The sequence below is a fragment of the Opisthocomus hoazin genome, chromosome 4 (assembly GCF_030867145.1).
Source record: "Opisthocomus hoazin isolate bOpiHoa1 chromosome 4, bOpiHoa1.hap1, whole genome shotgun sequence".
Classification (NCBI taxonomy): Eukaryota; Metazoa; Chordata; class Aves; order Opisthocomiformes; family Opisthocomidae; genus Opisthocomus; species Opisthocomus hoazin.
In genome coordinates, this window is record NC_134417.1 from 55,431,720 (window position 1) to 55,456,896 (window position 25,177).

Sequence of the window (25,177 nt, forward strand, 5' to 3'; positions counted from 1 at the left end):
GAGCGGATATGGTATTTCTCCAATCTTGTATGCTTCTGCACAGCAAAAACCTGTCACAAGCTGGAGCTTCGGCTGCGACATGCCGCCTGAGCCACAGCATCCATCAGTCAGTAGACGAGCACCATGTGAAACCCTGCGCAGTTTGCGACATACCACAAAACGCCACAGCCTGTGACCTCACTTGTCTGAGTCACTTCCAGTCACTTGTGTTTTCTTGCCCATGATGTCCAGAAAGGTTATTAATAATGGGTTTGATTTAAACGGATTACTCTGAAATTGGAAGTGTCCCTAGGTATCTTAAAAGCAACTAATGAAAAAAGACAAATAAACATGAACTTAAAGTTCACTTTAAAGTTCACCCCTTTCAGAAGTGTAACGTAATACATGTTTTGACATGTTTTCAGAAAGCATTTCAGGAAATTGCATTATGAAATGCCATGATTTAATTTTACTAGCTAAGGCAAAGCAATGTATCACCCACACTAAAAAAAAAACCTTCTCTCATCCTGTCTTCCGTGTGCATGAGCATACTACCGTGTCCTAGCTTAGCACGTAATTCAAGTCGTCCTCATTTAATTGTGTCTGCAGCTCTCCTAAGCACACAAACCTCTTGCTTCGATCTCTCGAATGCACGAATCCACAACCATTGGCCTCTGGGTATTGTGGGCTTTCACCAGCGTGGTGAGATCGCAGCAGTAGACTCGCTTTATCCTCTTGAGGTCTGGCTGGCAGTCGTTTGGCACGTATTTGGAGCACTGCTTATGTACGTTCAACCCACAGTCTGTAAACAAAGTTAGCCAGGTTAATGAATTAATACTAATTCTGATAGGTCTTGTGTAACAATTTATTTCCTTGGGCCATATCAAGCAAGGGTGGCATAACTTCCCTATCAGTCAGCAAAGCTAGAATAAATAAGATGGAGTTGAGAAAGACAAGTATGGAAATCTCCTGTAAAAAACTTATGGTGGGCAAAGTGAACTCCAGTATAGTTGTTAAAAAAGCTATATAAGCTCTGCATGTCCTTCACACACCTTTGAGCTGGAGGTGACCCCTGCTGCAGTCTGGGTCAGTTCACTGCCCGACACATAGCTCTAGGTGTTGCGTTTGAAAGGACGTGGGACTTCATTTCTGAGTATTTTAGTTTAGCCTTTTATAAAATTAGCACAGTAATAACTGTCTTCTGCTGGCCAGTATGTGGCTTAGCACTGCTAACTGGTGAAGGACCTACGATTCACCTGAGCACTCAAATTGGGACAGTGCTTTGAGCTAGCGTGCCTCCCTTCCCCTTCCACATCCCTGCAGTGTCGCATCTTGGCTCGCTCTCCCACATCAGCAGCCTCGCCATCCCTGCCTTCTCACTTCGCTGGTGACTAAATTGTCCCCAGTGTTTAGTCTGTAGGTCAGTTTAGGCATATAAAACGCTGTGAAAGGCATGATGTAAAAAAGAGATTCATTTTACAAATGGTTCTTGGTGTCTTTTACTCCAGAGTCAAATCCTACTTTTGGTTGCATGGATGGGTTTCTATTAACTTAAACATCACTGCTTGATCTCCACAAATTGAATTTTTCTAATAGATTCAAATACTCAGCCAAATGAATTTGTAAGCATCAGTAAGGCAACAACCACTATCGTGAGTTACATTCTCACATAACTCTGATTATTGTTTTCATGCCTTCCCAGTCACAGCCATCACTGACAGTACCTTTTGGCATAACTTAACATGTCTAGTGTCATCACTAATAAGTTACTTACTGTTTTTTCATGTTGATTTACTGCCCAAGCTATTAAGAATGTAAACATCTCTATTACTTGCAGCATATTTCAGTATTATTCTCTACAAAATATTAATCAAGGAAAATCATATCATCACTACAAACACACCTACACATTTAATGGAATTGGTGGGTTTTGTGTGTTTCTCCATACAGCTATTACTGCATAATACATTATTGTTCTGTGAAATCTAAACAAATGTGAGCAGCTGCAGTTAGGATCCTCTCTGTATTGTTTTCCGTGCTGTTCTCCAAGCATGTGAAGTTAAATCCAAATGCATCTGTCTACTCAGAGTTAAATGTTGGTAATTTAATGAGGGAGAGTATTATGCTTCATACTAAATACATAAACCTTTTCGTAAGTTTAATATTTTATGTATGTGAAGAAATACAGCTCTATGCACTGGGGAGGTCAGTTTTTGCACACTTGTGTTTAATATCAAATAGCTTGAAAAGCAAACTACTATTAATTTTCCTCTTTTTTTAATGTCCTTCTCATATTCCTTGTGTTACTATTATGCATCTACAGGCAGACAAGACTTAGCAGTAGCTGAGACTGCACTTATTAAAACTTTACATTTGTGAAAGGTATTTTGACTCTTCAAACTGCTGTCTAAATTTTATGTAACAACCACCTCCTCTACCCATGAAATGCAGATGTCAGGGTTGGACATGTTCAGTGCCAGTCTGAGACCAGGAACGTCAGGGCAGGGAGAGGTAAGACAAAAGCGTACTCAGGTGAGACGTGGCAGGGATTGAAGGTCCACAGAAAGAAGTTATGAAACCTCATTTGCAATGCACTAGATACCCATTTCACCTGCTAAATCCAAAAGATCTCAATGTGAAGATTACTGCGTTTTTGCAAGATGGATTATTTTTCACAAAGGAACAAACAAATTTTAAGCAATTAAAGTGCTGTTAAAATGCTGATACAACTATAGAGGCATCAGAAAACTAATCCTCTGGGAAAACGAAGGCTGTGTTTTTTGCCTTCCCTCGAGGTGGGCTACTGAAGGCTTGCAGCAATGCACGGTATTTTACAGGAAACAGGTGAGTCTTTTTGCAGACGAGGGCACTTCTCAGCCATCGGTGGCAAAAAGATGAGTTATGAAGCCTAGTTGCTGACTGGCTCTGCAATTTCAAAAGCTTGTTTCTTAAGACATAAAAACATTGAAGTATAACTGAACCACAAACAATAATTCTTAACATATGCACCAAGGCACACACGTGACCAAGGTAATACTGTCACCCTCAGCAACCAAGGGCTGGCAGCTTCATTTCTAAACCAGCTAATGGGGAAAATGGCAACACTCTACCTTGCGCGGGAGGATTTCGTGCCTTGTGTAAAGTAATCCCTACCCCCACTCCTGCAGGGAGTGCAAGCTGGGGATAGGAGAGATGTCTGAGCATTTAAAGAGAATGACAAAAAATTTTGAAGGGCTACCTGAACACCTCACTCCCTGAGCGATGAGACCCCACATGAAGTTGGCGCAGTATTCACACCAGTGCGGACCTCGAAACGTGTGGACCTGTAATACAAATATGGGGGGCAGGGAGAAGAAATGGGGTCATTGGGAGGCAGATGGTCTGACAGATGGAACAACTGAAATGGATAAACAACAGAAGACTCAGTAGGAGTAAATCTTTAGCACACGGTGCCCACATCTTTCCAAAGTCTAGATGAAATAAACCACGGGAACAGAAATTTGCTTTGATCTTCAAGTTTATCTTTAAATAGGCTTAACATAACAGAAAACTGGGCTGTGTGCGGCACTGAAAACAAATCGGTTTTGCTAGCTGACATTTTAGCTACAATGGAGGGGAGGAAACCACATTCACTAGTCAAAGGAAAGAAAAGTAAAACTCATAATCTAAGGAACTGCAGTCAGCGCTTTTATTTGACTAGTTCAAACAAAATAGGAATGATTCAAACACTCTTCAACAGATCACTTGAAAGTAGGGGAAATGCGGTGACAGAAAGTCCCTTCGAATGCACCATGTTATGGTTCCCCACAAATGCGTGTGACCACAGATCTGGTGCAAGACCCATGTTGTAAGAGCACCAGGCAGGTTTGAGCACGCTGCGACTATGGTGTTACATGTGCGTTTGTATGCCCTTCAACACTGAACAAACCTCAAGGCGATCGCTGTAAATTTGTATCAGGGATGACAATGAATGATCTGTGCAGCCACTCCAGGCAGCGGATGGGTAACGATCTGATTTTGCACACTAGAATCCATTAGTGATAAAAGCAAACGACACCCTTCCCCACTCTAGTGAGTAAACTCACATAGGGAAAAGATGTCAGTAGGCTCTTTTTCAGCAGACCAAACTTCACTTTGCTACAGTCCACACATGAGTAAACCAGGAAGAATAAAATGACCTGCGTGCTGACAGAGCCCATGGTTCCCCAGCCAGCTTTTGCACACCACCGCTGCTTCCTCCGCTGCTTTTCAAAAGGCTACAGCAGAAGGCCTTTTCACTGAAGATGTACATTCCGGTCAAGTAAGCATTTCATTTTCATTGAAAAGAAGAGTAAATAGTGAGGGCTACACCCGTGTGAACGGACATGGTATCAGCTAGTTCTGGCCGGAGACTTAATTGAGCCTAACAAAACATAAATCATGCACACTCCGGCTGCTAATGCTTCCTTTTCCTTTTCGCTGCTCTTGTTTACCCATCGGGTGGATGGCTGAAAGGCCACTTCCACCCTCTGGGATGGAGAAAGCTGCTCTTTACTTTTCATAGAGTAGAAAAATGGTCGTTGCCCTTTTGAGATAAATTTTGTGAAGTTTTAAGCCAAGGACTTGGCTTGCTAATGTTTTCACCCCATTAGTCTGCAGGATCGCACTGAAACAAGCCTGTGCTCTTCAGTCCATTCCCCAGGAAGATGAAGTATTTCAATGCAGACCTCTTGTTCCGATTTAGTGATAAAAACGTGAATCCGACCACAAATGACTCCTGACCGACTACTTACAGTCAATAATTTCATGAATAAGCTTAAAGCAATAGAAATTCTTCCTCCCTTTTGATAGTAAAAGGTCAAAACTGGAATGTCGGACTGGTCATATTTATTTTTTTGAAATAGCATTTTACCTCTCAGAAAAATGTGTATCTCTGGGAAACAATACTTTGCAATAAAGTTTGAGATAGATAGATTGATAGATATAGACATATAATTCTTTCTCATTTCATCTTATTTTGCAGGGTGGGTAGCATGAATTTCAGGGACGGCTTTTAGTGGGGGTAAATGGCCCTACCTAACATCAGCTGGTGACCTGAGTTCCAGGCATATGCTCTATGTGAACTTCAGTGGATACAAACCCATGGATGCAACTAATTATGCCTGCATCTTTACCATTTTTAGACTGATAACCACATAATTAGTAGGTCTGCACCCGCATTTAATTGTGGGTGAAAATCATCTGCTGTAGGTAGATAGCTAACTATGTCTTCTGCTTTGTAGCGGTTTACAAAAGCTAACCTCGTGAGAAGCAGCTGTAAAAGCTCATTCAGGATTTCTAAAACTGCACCATTTCACATTTAAAGTCCTTCACAGTTGCTAGGATATTTGGGGCCTACTTGCTCCCTTTACATACAGCTTATTTCAGCTGATCTCGCTGTGGCATATTTAGAAAACGGTAGCTGATTATTCCTTGATCTCTCCTGTCATTAATGGGAAACAGTCATCAATGCTGACTGAGGGCTTCATCTGAGAAGTGCTGACTGTGCACCCTTCCCTTGTTCCCTTCAGCTTGGTGGCCCTCAGAGGTTTAGACCTCTTTATTCATTCAAGCTTTCTTTATTCATTCACTTCAATTTTTCACGGATCTGTGTTTTAGCTCAAATGGCAAGTTGCCAGCTGAAATGCCCTGAGAAAAGTGAGTCTTGGTGGTTTCTGGTCAGGCTGAAAAAGGGAAATATTCACTACCTCTAACTGAAAAAGGAAGATCTTCAAAAGTTTCTAGATGAAGGTGCAAAAAATCCCTTAAGATGCAGTTCTGAATTAAGTCCCTCATGGCTTGCCATTAATTTTAAACAAATCATGAAGGAAGTCTGTTCTTACGAACACAAAACTTGGATGCAGCCCGAAGCTTGTACACAACACTTTTCAACAGTAAATGGGAATTTTGCCTGCAAGATTGACCTTTTCTCTGTTTTAAACAAGGAGACGTAACAGCAGGTCTTAGGTTTTTGAGATGGGCTTTTAGATTTTGCCCCATCCTTTGTAACTGCATCATTACAAATGGTGTGGGCTTAGATTTCTGGAAACATGATCAAGATCTATTAATTATTGGTCCCTACCCCGTCCTCAGCTCGGGCTGCTTGGGCTACAGTCGACATGTAATTCCAGCTTTTAAAAACAATTTATAGGGAAGCATTTCTTCATATAAGCCAAAAACATGACATTTCAGACTATACACGGCACTTTTCTTGTTCAGTCTTCATCTTCTTTCCACAATGTCTAACTCCTAACTTCTTCACTCTATTTCCTTTCCAGTCCTTTCAATTAAAAGTTGTTTCTTACATTCATCATCTCTGCTGGACAATCTCACCCAATACTAGACTGTATGTCTCCTCTTATTGCCTCCCTGTGTTCCCACCTTCACCCTTCAGCCCTCTGGTGCCCTTGCTTCCAAACAGCAGAACTGCCCCCGCGGGTGCTATCTCATGCAGCTTTAGTTTGTGTCTGAGTCGTGTTCACAGACGGAGAAACTAAGACCAAAGTTAAGGAGCGCCAATACCGTGGCAAAACAAAACAATCCCTTAAGCAATATTGCAGAAACAAACTAAAAATTGCCTTGAATTGAAATGCATGGTTTTTACTGGCATTATATGGTGCTGTTTCTGAGACAATTTTGCTGTTTATTTGACTGAGTTTGAAGACTTTTCTATTGCATCCAAAGAAAATAAACAGATTTTTCAGACTTTTGCCTGAATACATGTGCGTTTGTACTCTCCTGCGGACTCCTGCTGAACCTGAGCTCCAAAGAAAAGCTGACTCTGCTGGTTTTTTTTGTTTAAACACATACACATAATCTTCATGATGCCTGCAAAAATGCCTCCCCCAGATCCTTTGTCTCCCAGAAGCAGTGTTTGTCTGTGGTGATTAACAAAAGGGGAAGTTTATCCCAGAGCCTCCTTTCTCCTAGCAGATCTTCCGACTTGTCAGTAATCGGCTGCCTCTACTCCACTAGCCTGCCTGCAGACGGGATTTGCCCATGCTATAGTGGCAAACAGGCACAATACTGTGGTAAATGCACATTATTCAGCTGTACTTGCTCACTTAAAGCAGTACAGGGGCCCTCTCATAAACTCCCAGCCTAGAACAACATGTGTGGAGCATCCCCAAACTCCACACTGCCGCCCTTGGGCATGAGGTGACCTCACCCCTAGCTGGGATCCCACTGAAGTCGGCAGGTAAAGCACATCCCAGAGAGCCTGCTGGATCCTAACGGTAACGAGATGCAAGAGGCTTTTGTGATCCAGTTAAGCTGACGCCCACATAGCTGCAGAAATACCTCTGGGTTTTTCTAAACAGGGCTTCAGAGATTTATTCTCTTTCCTGAATTACGGTATGTCCACACTGGCTTACGCAAAGTTGTCCCGCCAGACAGATGCCAGCTCCAAACCTAAATCCATGTGACTGTATTTTGTGCTCAGGATGAACCCAGCTTAACAAATCTGTCTGGATCCTAAATCTTTTTTTGTTCATTTGCCTTGAGTGCCTTGAAATTTGGAAGACAGGCTGACGGAGAAAGCACAGATGCTCCGAATGGCATAACTCAGCATCGTCACTCTCGAAACTCCAGGGCTTCTTTTCAATTTTTATATTAGCTTGGAAAGGATGGATGGACATCCATCCTTGCTCTGAATATGTGCCTTCAGCCTATTTCTTCCTTTTGTTCCTTCTCTCTTCTAGTAGGTAAGATCTTTGGTGTAAGATCTACAAATATCTCATCAGCTTCACTAAAAATGCCCCCTTCATTTTTACGATTCTTCATGCCTAAAGGACAAGCGCTAAGGAGTGTCTGTTTGTTCATGAAGAATTGCCTATGACAAGATTATGATGGACAGTGTGACACGTAACCTTTGTCCCTATGAACTGATATGAATGATACAATACACGTCAGTATTCACTTAAAAATGGGGAAGACAACTCTTTGAATGTCTGCAAAATAGCATTCTGCTTCAGATAAATCCCATATCATCACAGCCTGAGTGCTGTCAAAAGCCATTAAGAATTTTGCCCCAAGACCCATAATGCCATTCTTTCTTTTTAAAATAATTTCTTAATCCTTTAACATAATGAATATGGAATATATTAAAAATACTAGACTTTAATTTAGCTTTCTTTTAAATCTAAATATTCTACTCTAAGCATTCTACCCACATTTTTTGTTAACTAGGCATTGCATAGTGAACATATTTGTTCATGAAGTGCAAGCAACACTTTTGATTGGCCTTTCTCGACAATTTATTTTTGTTAATGTTTCTTCCCTAAGCCTTTAATAGGAGAAAGGAAGAATTTTCTGCTGTCAAGCTTTTGAATACATATATATTTTAATCATGTGATTTTCCAGTTAAACGATGACTCTTTTGAAACAGAAAGGAACAGAGACTGTACAACAGCTAGATTGTGCAAACACAAAGTTAACTGGGCACATGTCCAATTATAAATCAAAGCCAAAACAAGGGGAATTTTGAAGAGGAAAGAATGCATGGGTCAAAGTGGAAAAAAGTCTCAGTCATGAGAAAATATTTTCTAGCTAAACTAAAATAGTTTTGATATTAAAATGATAATGAGGGCAAAACCCAGAAAGAACAAAAGCTGATTTAATTAAGGAAGAAAACACAGAGTATTTCCCCTATTTCCTTCAGTGCTGATTAGTGAGACAAATACTGACTTTTCTGTAGACGGGGTCAAGGAGGGGGAATGAGAGGAGGGATGCTGTTATTTGCTTTCCTCGCTAATATTAAATTATTAATTTACCAACTACAGCAGAAGCACTGAAGAGGAGAGCAATGTCTGCACAGAAGAATATGTAGAAAAATAAGAAGTGAAGCTTTTTTGGCTAAACCAGGAAATCAGTGAAATCATTTTAATCGGTGCTTCTCCTTTTTTGACAGGCCCAAGATGAGTATCAGAAAATTCCCTTTCTTCTAATGAGTTGAACTACTCTGACAGTGACCCAGATCAGCATCCTCAAGGAGCAGTAAGTAAACTGAGGTTTCAAAGCTGAGATGCATTCCTTTCCTGTCTTGTTGCTGCCTCTTACTCTCTCCGCATCCATCCTGATAAGCATCAAACCGCAATTTGACAGCATTAGATATGGTAACTGGCTGGCATACTCTGAAACCAGCACAGTCCTCTCGGCAAAATGTTTTAGTACAAGCTGCCGGGAAGGTCCGTTTCCAAAGCTGAGTCACTTCCCTGCTGCAAACATGCCAGACACAGCACTTCGGAAAAAAAACCCCTAAGAATCTGATTTTGTATGTATAAGACAGCAAAAAGATGGTCCATTTAAACATCCCTGTGTTTGTCCAGCTATGTGGTTTAGTTTGACAGGCAAACACAAGCTCAGATCCTATAGCTCAGTGGGACTCTGAGGGCATTTCCTTAGCATATGGTGGTGGAACAAAAGCTGGGAGACAATACCACTGCTGTGCTCTCCTTTATTGTTACAGAGCACCCCAGCTCCCTCAACTTCTTCTGAAAACAGAAATGGTCTAAAATGTTTGCTGGTAAAATTCTATTGGCTTCTGATAATAGCTAGACTTTGAAAAGGGGCCTTTTTCTCATTTAAAAATGGGTACACTTTAAGATAAAGGCAATCAATATGAAGTACTTTGTTTCCAAACATAAAAAAGAAAACTGAACCTGGGCAAAGAGAGCTAAAATGCCAGTCAGGCAGCATAGTGAGTAGCAAAACTGTTATTTGGATTAAGTGCCTATGTAAAACCATATTAAGAATGCAGTCAAGGAACTTGAAGTACAAAGAAAATTGCTTTTTTTCAACACTTTTCTCAGAGCTAGTATAGATGGGTGTGTGAAAACCCCACCACAGAAAAAACAAAACAAACTGAGGCACCAAACCAGAACTTTTTAGACGAAAATAATAGGAAGCTGTGCTTACCTTAAAATTGTGTGCTTTTTCATAGTTGAAATGGTTGTCGTTTTGAGTTAAGGCTGCTCTTCTGACCAAGGAGGTGATCTGCGAATAGGCAAAGAGTTTCAGAGGTTGCCACAAAAGTGCCCCCTTGACTCCCACCTTCACCCCCAGGGCCACGGCCAGGAGCTCTTGGCGCTTCCGTCCTCGCTTCGACTTGTGAACAACGGCACAGCTTTTCTCATTTTCCAGCCACAGATCCTCCGAGAACATAGTGTTGGGATCCCAAATCTTTTCCCTGTCTTCCTCGGCGCCCGGGAGCCTGACTGTAGTCAGTACGGCACAGTTTGTCCAACTGCTTCTGATGTTAGACAGCAGATTTGGAGCAGCTGCAGCCCATTCTGCCGAGACCTCTGGCATGTGACTTGAATGGGCCGTCTTGTGGGACGGAAGGAGCTTCTGCATCTGAATAAGTAACGGCCTGTGCCGTGCGATTTCTTAAGGCAGATGTGTGCCTCGAACAATAGCCCGAATTCATACACTGAGCGACCTTCCCTCCCAGCCCTCCCCGAGCGGTGGTCTCTGGCTAGGTGCTGACGAAATACCGGCTAGGGCGACAGCGTTACGGCTTCGCACCCAAAGGCATTTCCAGGGACAGATCGCTTCAACTCCACGCTGTGTGTTAAAAACGAACAAACAAACAAAAAGCCCCGGGAAAGCCCACACAACTGAATTCGATGCTGCATCCAATTACACTCAGACCTGGAGACTTATCAGCCAGCAGTCTGCATGCCAGCAGATTAAGCCCTTAAAACCATGATGATTGTTTAATCTTACAGGGCTAAAAATCTCTCTTTCCCGCCCCCCCCCATATCCTGTACAAGGGGAAAAATCTAGCCACACTCCAAGCATTAATATCACTCTACGCCGTGCTTTAAACCAGAGCATTTTGTCTGTGCACGCTTGGCAGCATGGAGCTAGCTCAGGGACAGCAAAAAGCTCAGCTGGGAGGACACAGATAGGAAGCCCCCGAGCCCCCAGCGGTGCTGGAGCCAAGGCAGGGGAGCTTCACACAGCTATAGGAAGCCCATGCCCACAGCCCTGTTTGCAGAACAGGGTCTGCAAGGCAGCAAGAGCAGTTGTCTTTTGCTCTGGTTACGGACATCTGTAGATTAAGGGGTGGGGAAGTGATTTTTAGTTACAGCCCAGGGACAGGAGGCATCTGGAGCCTGACCAGTCTGCTACATCTTGCAGTGTTACTTTGGGCTACTGATTCACTTCTTCATGGGCAGGTATTTCCCCATTCTGGGACATGGAAGATGTGTGACACCAAGCACCCCCTGCGAAGCATGTTCAGTGCCCCCTCCCCAGCAGTCTCCCTCTCCCACTCCCTTAGTGAGTCTGTCCATTCTCCACCCGTAAGAGGAGGCCAAGGGTTACCTGCTCAGCAGAGCACTGCGAGATTTAATTCTCTAAGGTGTGAATAACGCTCGAGATGCTGTGACGGAGCAAACTGCGGGGTTACCAGCGCTACTGGGAAAATTGCCTCTTTGAACAAGAGACACTAAAGACCACATCAGCCATGTCTGCCCCACTTCAACTTACCCAGAAAACATGTGAAATTTAAGTATTTAATTCACTGATGCTAACTTGTGAAGTTAACTTGCCTCTTTCTTTGCAGTCTGCTTTTACCTCAGGCTGAAAAGTCAGAAGGTTCATTTAATTCACTTACTAAAACCTCCACCATATAGACTGCCTGCTCTTAGTAAAAGCAATGCTCTCCTGATTTGAAAGCCCGGGGGGACAGATGGTCGGCTGTCAGTAACATCAGGCCATGCAATTTCAGATAGTGCCCTACTTACGGTTTTCAAGAAGTTGTGCAATCTGCAAAACCAGCTTCTCAGTTATAAAACAATGCATCTATTTCTATGTATAGCACACTTAATTCCTTTCTTTCCCAGGTAACTCACAGCACCTCTTTTTATGTGCTCCCATACTCCAAAGCTCCTGCTCCCTGGTAGGGAGGATTTCCACACAACCCCATTGCTCCCCGAGCAGTTGCTGCCTGCCCAGCCTCTCCCGAGGGCTCGCCACCGGTATCTGACCACCGGTGACAACCGTCTGTGATGCATGTATGAACATTGCTCTGCCTGGAGGAAATCCCTGCCGCTCTTCCATATGTCCTCCCACTAGCGAGTCCCAATTTCTGCCAGCTCAGGACCTTTATCTGCTTTCCAGCAGATAAAGACAGACTATAACTCCCCAGCTCTCAATGTATTTCAAGAGATGAGGAGCACTAATTTTAGGGACGTCTCTGACCCCATCAGTGGCAACAGCTTCCATTTGGGCCATCATGAAGGAAACTTTTGAGCAGCTTGAAGTTTTTATCACACTCCAGTTTCTTTTCTCAGCACCATTTTAAATATATTTATATTTATCTGGAACAAAATCCCCAAACTAGCTCTGAGTTGTTAGACACCTCTGAAGCTACAGCATCCAAATCCCCGAATATACATATACACATAAGCTACTTGCTGACTTCCAGCATAACCAACCCAAAGTCAGAGAAGGGTTGGTTTCCTAATAATGCTCTAGTATTCATATTTATGTCACTGGACTGATAAAAATCCCATTATATAACCAATATTTTTTACATAACATGGCAGATTTGATACTCAAGCTACAGGCTTATGATGATACATCTTGGAATTTCTATTTATTAAACTATTTTTGGAATATCAGAGTGTCATCCTGGGATCAGACATACAGTACTATATTTAATGGAAACTCTGAGCGTTCGCATAGAAGCATTAAACTTAATAGACTTTGAGGAGGACAACTCAGCTGACTCATATGACTAAGGCAGATCAGTATTTACTGTTTATCCTATATGAAATTTTATTTATCCCCTAGGTTGCTTCTTCTGGCTTGCTTGGGCCCTGTTTGGACAGTTGTTTAATGGGATCCCTTGCAAACACAGGATGTGTACAGAAGGCCAACAGTGAGTGCAGGCTCTTAAGAAGCTAATTCATAAAAAGTCCTACCAGGTTTGGTGTCTAAAATGGTGCTGTAAAACTGAGATGAGCTGGACTTCATATATAACCCCTTCCTTTTGTAAATATAATGCAAACAGCAGCAACAACAAATTCTCAGCAGCAACCAGTTCCAATGTACTGATACCGTAGGCCAACCCCCACGCTCGCTTTTATCCATTTTCATTTTTCTTAATACGAAATTTACTGCATGTGGTATCAGCTCATTTGAATAGCATCTCTTGATCAAGTTAGCCTGCAGCTAAGGAAGAGAACACCAGCGGCTAAAAATATGATTGTTGGTTGTCGCTGAACGTCTAAGCTAGTGAAGGCTGAAAGGCAAATACGGGTTGTCTGCGCTTTCAGACCAAAGGATTTCCGCGTAACATATGATTTTAATTTACTAGTCCCTCTGTAAAACACATGTACTGTACAGCAAATTGGGCATTTACAGCAAAATAAATGTCATTGAACCAGAATAATAAAATTAAAAAGGAGGGGGAAAAGGGCGACACAGCTGTTGCGCCATTTCCAGCATGCCTTCGCAGCGCGAGCTGAACCGCACCATTGTCTCTCCCCTCAAACACTGCCGTCTTGTTTGCTAACAAAGGCCTCAGGGGTAGGAAAGAACAAATTGTGGCATGAAAAGCTTTCGGTTTTGTACACGTGGCGTGATCTCTGCTGTAGCCGTGCGGGCAGCGCCAAGGATTCGCTGGAAGCAAGCGGCAAGGGAACGCTGCCTGCTGCCTGCCTCCTCCATGCCAGCTCCGCCGCGGTGGGAAGGGACCCTGCGGGAGCGATGGTTCCTTGCGCCCTGCTGCTGCCGTGCCTGCCCGTGGCTGGTGGGGAGCGGGTGTCGAGTGGCAGATCCTCAGCTCGCTGCTCTGCCTGCCGAAGGGCCCAGCTATGGTAGGCAGAGGAGCGGCACGGGCACATCTCCTTGGACAGCACTACAACAGAAAGGGAGAGTGCTCCGTGACGAGGAATTCTGACAAATCCGTGACTGATCTCTAACTAAATACACTTAACACCGCACACAGATGCAGTCATAGGTCAAGGAGAGGCCTGTTTCCTCGCAGGCACGGCACACTCGGTGATCTGCCAGACAGATTATGTCTGCTCAGTCGCGAACGCGCCGTGGGGATGACACACGGTGCAGGAATCTCGCAGCTCTTGGTTTTTTCTCCCACGGTGCCCTTCCCACGATGCGCTCAGGAGACAACACCAAAGAAGCCGGCTCTTAGCCAAACACAGGGCGTGGAGGGGAAATGGTGGCGGAGGCCAGTCAGCCAAAGGCCTTCGCCAGACCACAATGCCGCCAGCCTGTGCCACGGCGCCAGGAGCTGCCGTTAAAAGGCTTCTGTGCTGCTGGGACAGCGCGAGGCAACAAGCTCCAGGCAGCAAACGTCCTGCACGGGCGGCAGAGCACAACACTGGCAGAGCGGTGCTTGCCAACCTCACCTTGCAAAACCCACCTTCCCAAGGAACCCCCCTCCGGCAGGAAGGCTTTCGATGGCGGCCATGAGGTGAGCGGAGGCCGCAGGGCGAGCAGGGCTGGGAGGCTCTGTGGCACAAAGCTCAGGGTTAGGAAAGGCGTCAGGCTGCACAGAAACCTGTCTGCTGCCGTTCTCTCATTTACTTTTGAGGGGAACGCAATCCACTTGCTCCCGGGGAATCAAAAAATACAAAGAAATAATTGGCATTAATTGGCTGCCACCCTCCTCTGTTCAACAGTGCTCCAGGCGCACCGGCTGAGAGCTTTCCCCTCCAAAGGCAGCTCCGTCCGAGCTCCTCAGAGCTGCCGTGAGTCTGGGCCACTGAAAACCCAACCGTCTCTCATTTCCAGCACAAAACTTCCTTCCAGGTGAGCTGGAGCCCAGTAAACTGAACACCGTCATCAAAAAAAAAAGCACCGCAGGTTTTTCTAAAGGATTAAAATATCATCTATATTTTTGCTTTTTACTCCTCAGGGTTTCAACTGACTTTTTTTTTTTTTAATAACAACCACTCCCTCTGCAAATCGTGAGTCTGAGGAGCTGTCAACAATATGCTGGAAGTGTTTATGGCAGCAGATTATCTACACTGGGCTCCTGTTCCGGTGAGCCTGGGTGCACTTCCATCACCACCAATTCCACCTATTTTTGGAGGATAACCCACTTCACAGCAAAAGGAACTGCTCATGTAGGAGGACTCCTGCAGTGAATGCTCTGAAGGTAAAACTATTAAAATTTTATTCTTTATACCCCTCCTAAATTAATGTGATTGCCTGTTTATCAGCATTGCAGTGACCAGTTCAATACCCTCCCCCACGGATAAAAGACATCATTTACCTACAACAAATGGAAATATAATCTCCCTTAAACTTCAGATCCCCTTTCTAAATCCTTCTCCAACAGATTTTCCTGTACATATCATGATTATTTTTCTCAAAACAATTTAGTGAACCAAACAATACAACAGCCAAAGGTGAAATGCTTTAGATTCAGGAAGGCACGAGTGAGACTATTATTAAAAATAATAGTTGCTTTAAGCCTCTTATAGAGTATTAATATAATAAACTATTGTCTATTTTGGAACAACAACTGGAGGTTACATCGAGTGGTATGCAATTACATAGTCATCTCCAATTAAAAAAAGAAATTGGTGGACTAAAACCTTTTATGTTGTCAGGCAATTGTATCACTTCATGCATTAAGCTCTGTATTTCATGTCCGCCCTTGTATTTAATATGTCTGAAATAGTATTTTGACTACTTATTTTTGTAAACTGTCGTAAATATGCATTGTATGACAAATAAGTCATCTGTATCAAGAAAGAAATAGTCCAGAAATAAGGAAAGGATCTAGGTATAGGATGAGCTAATTCAGTGATTCCCCCGAATAACCCTGTAGAGATTAACATGGTAACAGCAGGTCTAGCCTATTTATTGCTTCGAGTTCCTTTCCTCCCACTCTCTCCTTTATCCTTCCCAATCTATCTCCATACTTGTCAAGGTTATTAATGACGTTTTCCTGGCCAAGTTCACGAGCCTCTCCTCTGTGCTTAATATTCATGACCCAAACGGTAGCAGAGGGATGGAAGAGTGGGGGTGTGAGGGCTTAGCAGGGCAAATGAGAGCAGAGTGCCAGCGGTGCAGCCACAGAGGAAGAGGAGCACCAGGTCCTCCACGGTGGGGCTGGTAGGAGCCACTTCATCTGCAAATAGGGCTGTCCCAGGGAAACTGCACTGAGTTTATTTCTGAATTACTTCTTAATCTCTGTGTGGATACAGCACACGTGATTGAATTTGATTGACTGCAATGTGCATGAACGCGTACTGTTATCACACCTTTATATTAAAGCATATCTATGATAATATCTGGTCTGCAGTCAAGCAAAAATTAAAACATAATATTTATCCCAATATTTGTAAAAAATCTGCAGTGATCCTGGTATTCTGTCAGTGATGTTGTTTTTGTTGACAAGAAAACTAACAGTATTTTTTAGGTAGAAACTGATAGCTTTAAGATATTCAAAATTAGGTAATATTAATCTTTCTCTGAACCCTTTTCTATTTCTGTTTTTCTATTATCTATTCAATTTTAGAATAAACTAAATAAGGAATCATTTATTTTATCAGCCTCAACCATATCTATAAGTAATTACAGAATTATAACTGTATTTTGTTATGGTTATCAACACTTCCCATATTTGAGGCTTGGTTAAGACTCATGCTCTGGAAAGATGGAATACTCAGTTTATTATATCATTTGTTACACAGCTCCATGTACCTTTACATGTTTATTTGGGCTCACTGGATGGCCTTTCTCAAGAAATAAAACTACAGATAAAGTAGTCTGTAATTAATATGAATTTCTGATGCTCACTATATAGGTAGCCAGTATTTTGACATTTCGCCCACAGAGGAAATAGCCTAGCAACATAATGAACTTAATATGATACACAATGGCCTCTCTGAATTAAGAGGGAAGTGACTCATGCTCTCTGCAAGATACGAGACTATTAGTCAAGACACAGAGATTTAAAAAAATATCCCAAACATTACAGTTTTTACCCCAACCCCCAGTGTATGCTGGCTGAGCACCATGTAAGCTCTACAAGTATATGACCTGTTCATCTTTTTTACACTTTTGCTATGAAGCTCTTTCTTTCTGAAGAAACAGCACTTTCTTTAGGAAAGCCAGCTTGCCATTGATTAAAACCGTCACTGCCCTGCAAGGAGACTGCAGAGCTTAAAGCAGAGCCAAACCTGCTGAGCTACCACAACCAAGTGGAGAAGTTAATGCGCTTACTTCCCTGTCTGCGGGGGGAGAGGAAGGCAAGAACATCCCCTTGGAGAAAGATGACACCTGTGAGCATGGCGCAGTGCCCTTGAAGAGATGGGAAAGGGGCTAGAGGCACCCTCAGTGCAGCAGTCCTGCCCCTGGGGCCCTCATGCCTTGCTCATGTGGGGTTGTCATTAACCACAACTGATTCTATGATAATTGCTTGTGCACTGAAGGAGCTGGTTGGGTGCCACGCTCAACCACAGGGTTAAACTGAGGACTATGTTTTGTGAGAGTGCATTAAAGTCTGCTCAATGTCAGGACATCAAATGAACGAGCTTGATAATAAATCCCAGTGCTATACAGCTACCTTGTCATACAGCTGGTGGGTGCAAGGCCTGGGTGTTTGACCATATGCCTCGTTACACACCCAAACACATACATAGCACTGTACGCAAACACCTACATCCCCACTTTTGGGACAATTCTCATTTCTGTGTCTCAAACACTACTACACCCTACAGGCAGGTGTCATCTCAAAGCAATACAGTCACCAGCTATCTGCTCCCAGTAAAACTTAACATGTAAAATCAAATACAATACAAAAAATAAAATACAGAAGTGCTGTTTCTCATTTTGAGTTCTGATACTATGTGGTTGTGGGAGTAAAATTCTCTTGGAGGGAGAGCAACTCGGCCTTGCAGCATACGCTCCAGGCTGAATCTTGCAGACCACAGTCAGAGCTTCTCTTCCTACAGAGAAGCAAAAATCCGGTCCCCCCGGGGTTATGACAAAACATGGAGGAAAACAGGCTTTAGGAAGTTTTCCCAGAAACCACAGAGTCAGACAGCAATGGCATTTATGTTTGGAGCCACTAACCGCTCGGCAGAGCCAGCTGATCTCTGGAGGGGCTGTAAAGCGATGCTGAGAGAGCTGCCAGAATGTCAAGTATGCTGTGGCAGTCTCGGGAACCAACATCAGCGCCTTAAGTTCTGCCCCAGCTCAAGACAGCATAAAACAAGAGACTTCAATGTGGGTTAAAGAAGAGATTTATGTAAGTAAAAGAGAATAAACAATTTGCAAACCGGTGATATGTGAACTGGAGATCATATTTTCTAAAAAACTGGCAATCTATACAACTGTTTCTGGACAGTAACAGTTCAGCAGTGGACTCTCAATGGTGTGATGCTCTGCTCGTTTAGCACTCACAGGGAGATGGGGATGACACACAATTTGCAGGGAGGACAGTGCCAATATCAGCATCAAGCAGCAAACAGGATTTTTCTCACATTTTGGCAGCTTCTGGGTGGTGTGAAGGAGCTCTGAAGTTTCCGTCTCAAACTTACAAAGAGCCTAAGTTACACTGCCACTCAGCAGTCACAACACCTTCAGGTAAACTACACAGTACAAGGACCTAGAAATGGAGTCCTGTGTTTTCCATCATTAGTAATATTTCTGTCCCCTTTTACTGCAGAATCTTGTGACTTCTTCCTGTAAAAGCGCATAAGCTAAGTAGACAATCTAAGGTGTAAGGAATTATCATGCCATTTGGGACACAAAGTAGGCCATTAGCAAATAGGAACACAACATGTTTTCAGGCTGAAAGAATTTTTAACAAGCCTGAGACATTGCACTTTATAAAAAAAAAAAGGAATAAATTACAGTTTTATTAAAATACTGTGCTTTATGACTGTCAATGTCTATTTTGATATCCTTTATGAATTGTGTGTCAAAAAAAAAGAGGGTAATAGGGAACCATTGTCCACATGCATAAGTGGAACTGTGGCATGGAGGGGATCACTGGTTTTGGTGCTGGGCTAGCAAAGGCTGTCTTATGACTCGCCTCAGCTATATATACACAAAGCCTCTGCATCCCAGGATGTGTTCCCCTGAGGTGGGAGCATATGGTGTTTACAGCCTACGAATTTGTGCAATATGTGCTTCTGTCCCATCAAGCCTCAAGGGACGTCACCCTGTTCATGAGACACAGGGTCAAATCCTGGACTGCCATCTCAAAAGAAGTGGTGAAGCTGTATGACCCCTGGTATGTCTCTGACTAATGGCTCCAAAATGCATGTTTGCTTAGAAACAGAGCAGGAATCCATGCAGACAAAAGTGACATGGGCTTAAAGACAAGATAGGAGGCTCTGCACTCAGCTGTGATCACTTACCTATTTCATTATATGCCCCACACATTATGTTTCCTCTTGGTGTAGAAGAAAGGTTCCTATAGCTTAAACCTGTATCAACTTCCGTTCTCCTTACCGACACAGCACAGAAAGAGAATAATTGGGATAGGACTAGCACCACTTGTTGAAAAGTAGAAAGCTGTCAGCAGGAATGGGCAATTCCATCCTGTGGAACTGGTACCTTTAGCTTCTTCCAGCTCACCCTGCAGAAAAAGCAGCTGAATGCGTAACCAACTTCTTCCTTACCTGAATGCGGCTTCTGAGCAGCACTCGGCCCTTGCTCAGCTTCCCTTTTCCCACAGAGAAGCAAAGGAACTACTGTGTGCTGCAGACTGCACACGCAAAGCATGGTTCACTGCGCTTTCATAAGGGCGTGTTATAGGATACGCAAACCACTTGAGATCATACACTTTGAACTTTGTATAAAGTAACAGAACAGATCCAAGTTGTTTTATTTTCCCTTTGAAAGAATTGTTTTGTGTCTTGTTTGCTTTGCCTGATGCTTGAAGCTGCTTTTGTTACTCCTTTACTCCATGGGTAAGTAGCAGTGCGGCTACCCTTGAAAACACATATGCATTCCCATGGCCATTAGAGGAAAAACTCAGACAAAGACTGACCCTACTTCTCTGCTAGTGAATGAACACATAAAGGCCGTATAATCCTAGTTTTATTTTTCCGTACAGCGTGGCATCAGGTGTCATTTGACCCTGATATCCTTCTAACTCCCTGTGACCTGCAGCCCTCCGGTACGAAGCAGCGGCTTTTGTTCCTGATGGCACACCACGCACAGCTGCTTCTGCCATTGTTCGGAGGGGGACAGATGGCTGCGCTCAGCACAAAAAAGATTTAAAAAAGAACTGGGGGAATGACTTCACTACCCAGCTTGGGATTTAATTCACGGGACCCGCGGGGCTACCACCAGCATGAACTCTAACTGCAGTTGACTGCCCACAGAAAGTAAAGATTGTATTTTGCAGAACGAAGGACGTTTCTTTTGAACTATGTAGTTGCCATCACTAATATTTATATTATTTTACAGCTATTTAGCTAATCTGAATAGACACTGTCCTCTCAGCAGCAGTACTTTTAAAGTACTCAAAAAGCAAGTTTTATACTGTACCCTACCTCTATCCATGCCCGTAATTCAACTGTAGTAACTTGGTTTACAGCTTATTTATTTTGTTTCACTTGTGATGAGGAGTTCATAAGAAATGGCGGGGGAACACAAAACAGAATAAATGAGTCTCAGCATTAGGACTTCCAGAACTTTTTGTAGGTAAAGGATTTAATCCATATCTCATAGCCCCACTTAAGTCAATGGAACTAAATAGCACAAAACTTTAGTTCTGGAAGTAGTTTGCCTTGTAGTCACTTTTCTGCCTTGAATTCAGCTCCAGAACTATGAGATCACTTTGAATTCTCCCCTTTCTAATCACCAGACACCAAAGGACAGCAGGCATTGTGGTACTCCAGGATGGACCCTCTGGGGAACTAAGATTACCTAAAACGGACTGTGTATACAGTGATCTTGTCCACTGAAGTATTTTCTGCAGTTTACCTAGCTAGTATTTATCTGAATTTATGTATTAAGTACACTACCTGATTATTATTTGGGACAGGGGAATTTGGCCTCTCTGTATGTGGTACTTGGTGCCATCACATTTTTCTGCAGATCAGATTTTTGCTTTGCAACAGAGGAGGTTCCTAGCAAAACCATACAAAAATCATGAAATGAAAATTCCAGAATGAAAATAATAGTGAGATCTTTCCAAGGGGTTAACCTCCAAGAAAAAAGTTAGCAGTATACCCAAGGCACAGTATACCTAAGAAGTGTCATGGATATATATACCGTCATCAGCAATCAGAGCAGGCTTTCTGAATTCTGCTTGTTGTAACACTCTTGACCACACAATCTAGGATAAAATAATTGACCTTTCTGTGACTTCATTTTTCCAGCTGTAAAACTGACATAATACAAGCCTGCTTATGGTCCTGGGGCTTCTGTAAGATGTACTTAGTACTCATAAGCCTCTGTTGATGTGTACGGGGAACAGCACAACCGAAGTATAATTTCATAAGGAACAGTAATATTTTGGTAAAATTTGTAAAATTCAGCAAACATTTTCTTAAAATATAAAACTCAAACAGGTACATGCTTCATCCATGGTGTTAAGTGGGTTGCTACATTTAAACGGTGTTACTGCTTTTCCGAACGTCTCACTGAAGACACTGGTCGACGTGGCCACATAGTTACTACCATGCTCTTTATTTCACCACCAACAGACATTGCCACAAGGACCAGAAATTATTTTTCTAGACTGTTTTATTTCACCCTCCCTGTGAAACAACTGACAGGCACTAGATATGCAGGAATGCCACTATATGAAGATGAAACCATTTCACAAATAATTAAAAGCTCCTTCAAGGTGTTTTTTTTTCCCTGAAAGGCAAAAAAAGAAGGTATTGAGCGCCTCCTGTCTCCTCAGAGACAACTGGGAGTACAACACATGGGCATTACTGAGATCAAGAAAGCCCCCAGCATCTTCTGTCCCTGAAGCAATTTATTCTTTCCTTGAGTGACTGGGAACAGCAGAGTTGCACTCCTCCATGCAGCCTGAGCTGGGGCTGGGACCCGTCACCCAGCAGTGCCCCACCACAGCTCCTGCCCCATCTCCAACACCGAGGTTGGTTTTAATCCTAAATGCAGACCAGTGTTTGTGGGAGCCATCACTGTCTATTTGTGGTTTTGCCTGAAGAACTCAGCTGAGCCTTTCTCTTCTTGCATCTATCCACACAGAGTAAGGTCCAGATTGTCCCCCTGGGCACAGCTGTACAAACCAGCTCTATCTGGGAGACTTCTGGAGCAAACCCATGGCTTTCAGCAGGTTTGCACAGCTGCGGCCAGCGGATGGAAGCGCAGAAAACCATGATGCTGATGAGACAAGAGATGTAACAGCTCACATCAAACACGCTCTGAGCTCTACTGTCTCAGCAATGCTGATGGCAGCACCAGCATATACTGGAAGGGCTTGAACCGACAATGTGCTGCACATCTTCCACTGCCACTAATTCAGACCTGAAGGCATTCAGCACTCCATGGAGTTAGACCAGAGGTTATGATAAAAAAGAGGGAGGGCTCATTTGCTTCATAAAGCACCATCATCTTTTACTTTGCTAATCTGAAGAAAAGAACAGCGTATCAGCTGCTTGAACTTGGAGGGGTGGAGGGGCGGATTTTTCAGGGAAACTTTTAGTGTTGCAGAATACATGACTCATCAGACCGGGAACTTTGCACAGGGAAGTTCTGACCAAGATCCAAATTCCTTTTTTTTAAGCTGTGGAAACATTTAAGTTTGAAATATTTTAAAAAGCAATTTTCTGTTTTCAGTTTCAAACACTTTGTTAAAAACAGTTAATTAAACATTAAAAATAGTTGGAATAGCTTCAGTCAATCTAACTCAAATCTTTTGCTGCCTTTTATCCTGCTTCCTCAGTGTTCAGTCATGAAAAGTTGAGTGTTCTATTTTTATCACAATTCAGAACAAAGTAAAAACAAAACTGCAGAAATTTGCTATTACTGTTATAACTCTCCACTACAGTGCTTTGACAAAATGTTAGTTTCAAAGGTGATCCTCTACCGACAACTGACAGGCAAAGCTGTATTGCCCTCTAGAAGCCCAATACAGAGACACAGAGGCTTTGCATTCGTCTTCTTTCTGTTAAACAGTTGTTCCCCAGGGCTCTTTTAACCTGCAGTGACAGCCTCAGTCACGCTGAGAATGCCTCTTCTCCTACTAAAACAAAAGGCACATCTCTAAATACTTTATGATTTCAAGCAGAAAAGAATCTTATTCTGCTGGTTGAAGAAAGTAATAACAAAAGACTCCTGTCTTAGCCGGCTGATGAGAATCACGGCCACCTTCAGCTTTCATTTTTGCTCTCTCGGGACTTCAGCTGAAAGACAGACTTAATTTAGCCAGCGCGGGAAGAAGGAGCCATGCCACAGCCATGCCCCTGCAAAGGCCAATCGACGAGAAGCACCCCTGAAGGAATTCCTGAGAAAGACTCAGCTGTTTGTAAAGTATCACACTTCAGCCCCGGACAGACATACTTAATATAAAAGGCATTAATGAAGGATTTACTCAGCCAGGAGCTGACAATGCAGCATTTTAAACCCCATGTTTACACGAACTAAAGACCTGCCAACGCACAAGACAAAAGCTAAAATCAGACTTCACTGCAGTGAAAGGAAACCATGACTTTTTGGGTGGTATATTTTCACACCACACTAACTGCTTCCATTGATATTAAGTTAATACCGAAATTAGACAAAACTTTAAATTTTTCATTGCAACAGTAAAAATAACAGCTCATCAGCTCTACATTTTGAAAAACAGGCTGAGCACTGTATTGCCCATTCAGACGAAATAAGTTCATTTATCACTTAAATGCATTTTCACTTCATTTTAAAACCATCTAATTTGCTTTTAGAAGTTTAACCAGTTGGTTTACTATTGCTGTATTACAGGGAGATTTCATTAAAAAACCTGCCATCTTCTATCAGCATCATCATGATTACAGGCTGCCCTTATTTTATTTTTAAACCAATTTTTTGCAGCTTGCCAACATGGGTCCTTAGTAATTTAACAGAAGTACAAGACTGGCATGGAAAGCAAGTCAGTTGCTTCCATTTCACCTGTGCTCCCCATCTCATTTGCACCCCAGTTTCACAGCCTCTGGTACTTGCGGGGCACCGGACCTGGAGACTCTCCTGATGTGTGGGGTGAGGTCTCCCCAGTTTGGGGCTTTTTGCTTTCTTACTAATTTTCTTCATTAACTTCAACAGTGGCAAAACATTGTGAAATCTCCACAGGCAACAGTTCAGAAATCACCTCAAGCTGTACAGGTCAGAGCTCAATATCCTAAATTTGCTTGCAAACTAACAGGCTAAACGTGCCTTACAACACGTGTAATGCTTGCAGTGCAATGTACGAGCCACTGAAGAGGCTGCTGCTCTAACACAGGTTTCTAGCTTGGTTTTTAGGAACAAGCAGCCTGTAGCAGCAATGGGACAGATCATGGCGGCAACAAATGCTTCTGAAGGAAACCACTGCAACCCCCATGTAGATGCAGGTTGAGAAAAAAGCGTCCTCACTAGATACTACTGCCTATAAATCCCAAAGAGCAGGGAAGGGTGTAGCAATACTCCCAGCTGCAGGGTCTAGTAACACGCGCCAGGCAAACCCTAGGACTTGAAGGAGCAGCTGTAATCCCCAACAGACTTTCACGTTGCTTCATCACACCACCCAGATTCAGGGCCACGTTATCCAGACCTTAACTGTGCCGCTGACTTCCACATTCCTGCCTCTGTCCATGCCATGTCAATCAACCAGGCATCGGTGAGATAAAGCCCTACACCTCCGTACCACCACAGCTGCATGGACTCTGCAGGGCAGAGACGTGTGGGAACATCCGTCCCTGGAGCCCTGGGGACAAAGAACTAACCTGGAAATGAACTAGTGGTGGCTCTCAGCTAACAACAAAGCCACTAAAAAGCAATTATAGCTGTTCTCCCAGCTGTTTACACTGTCAGTCTGATCAATGATGGTCTCAGCACTGTGAAAAACATAGCTGTTTACCAATAAGCGGAAGAGTTAGGAACCATCCAGGTGTCAGCTCTCCACATCCAGACAGCAAGGGCCAGGTCACAGGTTTTGGCACATGGTGCACAAAGGAAAAGGAGTGGGAGGAAGCACCACTTCTTAAAAACTGTAGCAGCCAATCAGCACCGAATGAGATCAGAAGGA

The 25,177-nt window shown here is 43.2% G+C and overlaps 1 protein-coding gene across 2 annotated transcripts in view; it reads right to left on the reverse strand.

The window, feature by feature from the left end:
- CHN2 (chimerin 2) overlaps window positions 1-25,177 on the reverse strand; it is a 176,581-nt gene that overhangs the window by 19,382 nt on the left and 132,022 nt on the right. For both annotated transcript variants that reach the window (XM_075419085.1, XM_075419084.1), the window contains 3 exons: window positions 9,913-9,990; window positions 3,218-3,302; window positions 608-781 (listed from right to left, as the gene is read on the reverse strand). In XM_075419085.1, coding sequence (XP_075275200.1) covers window positions 608-781; window positions 3,218-3,302; window positions 9,913-9,990 — 337 coding nt within the window. The remainder of the gene's footprint in view (window positions 1-607; window positions 782-3,217; window positions 3,303-9,912; window positions 9,991-25,177) is intronic.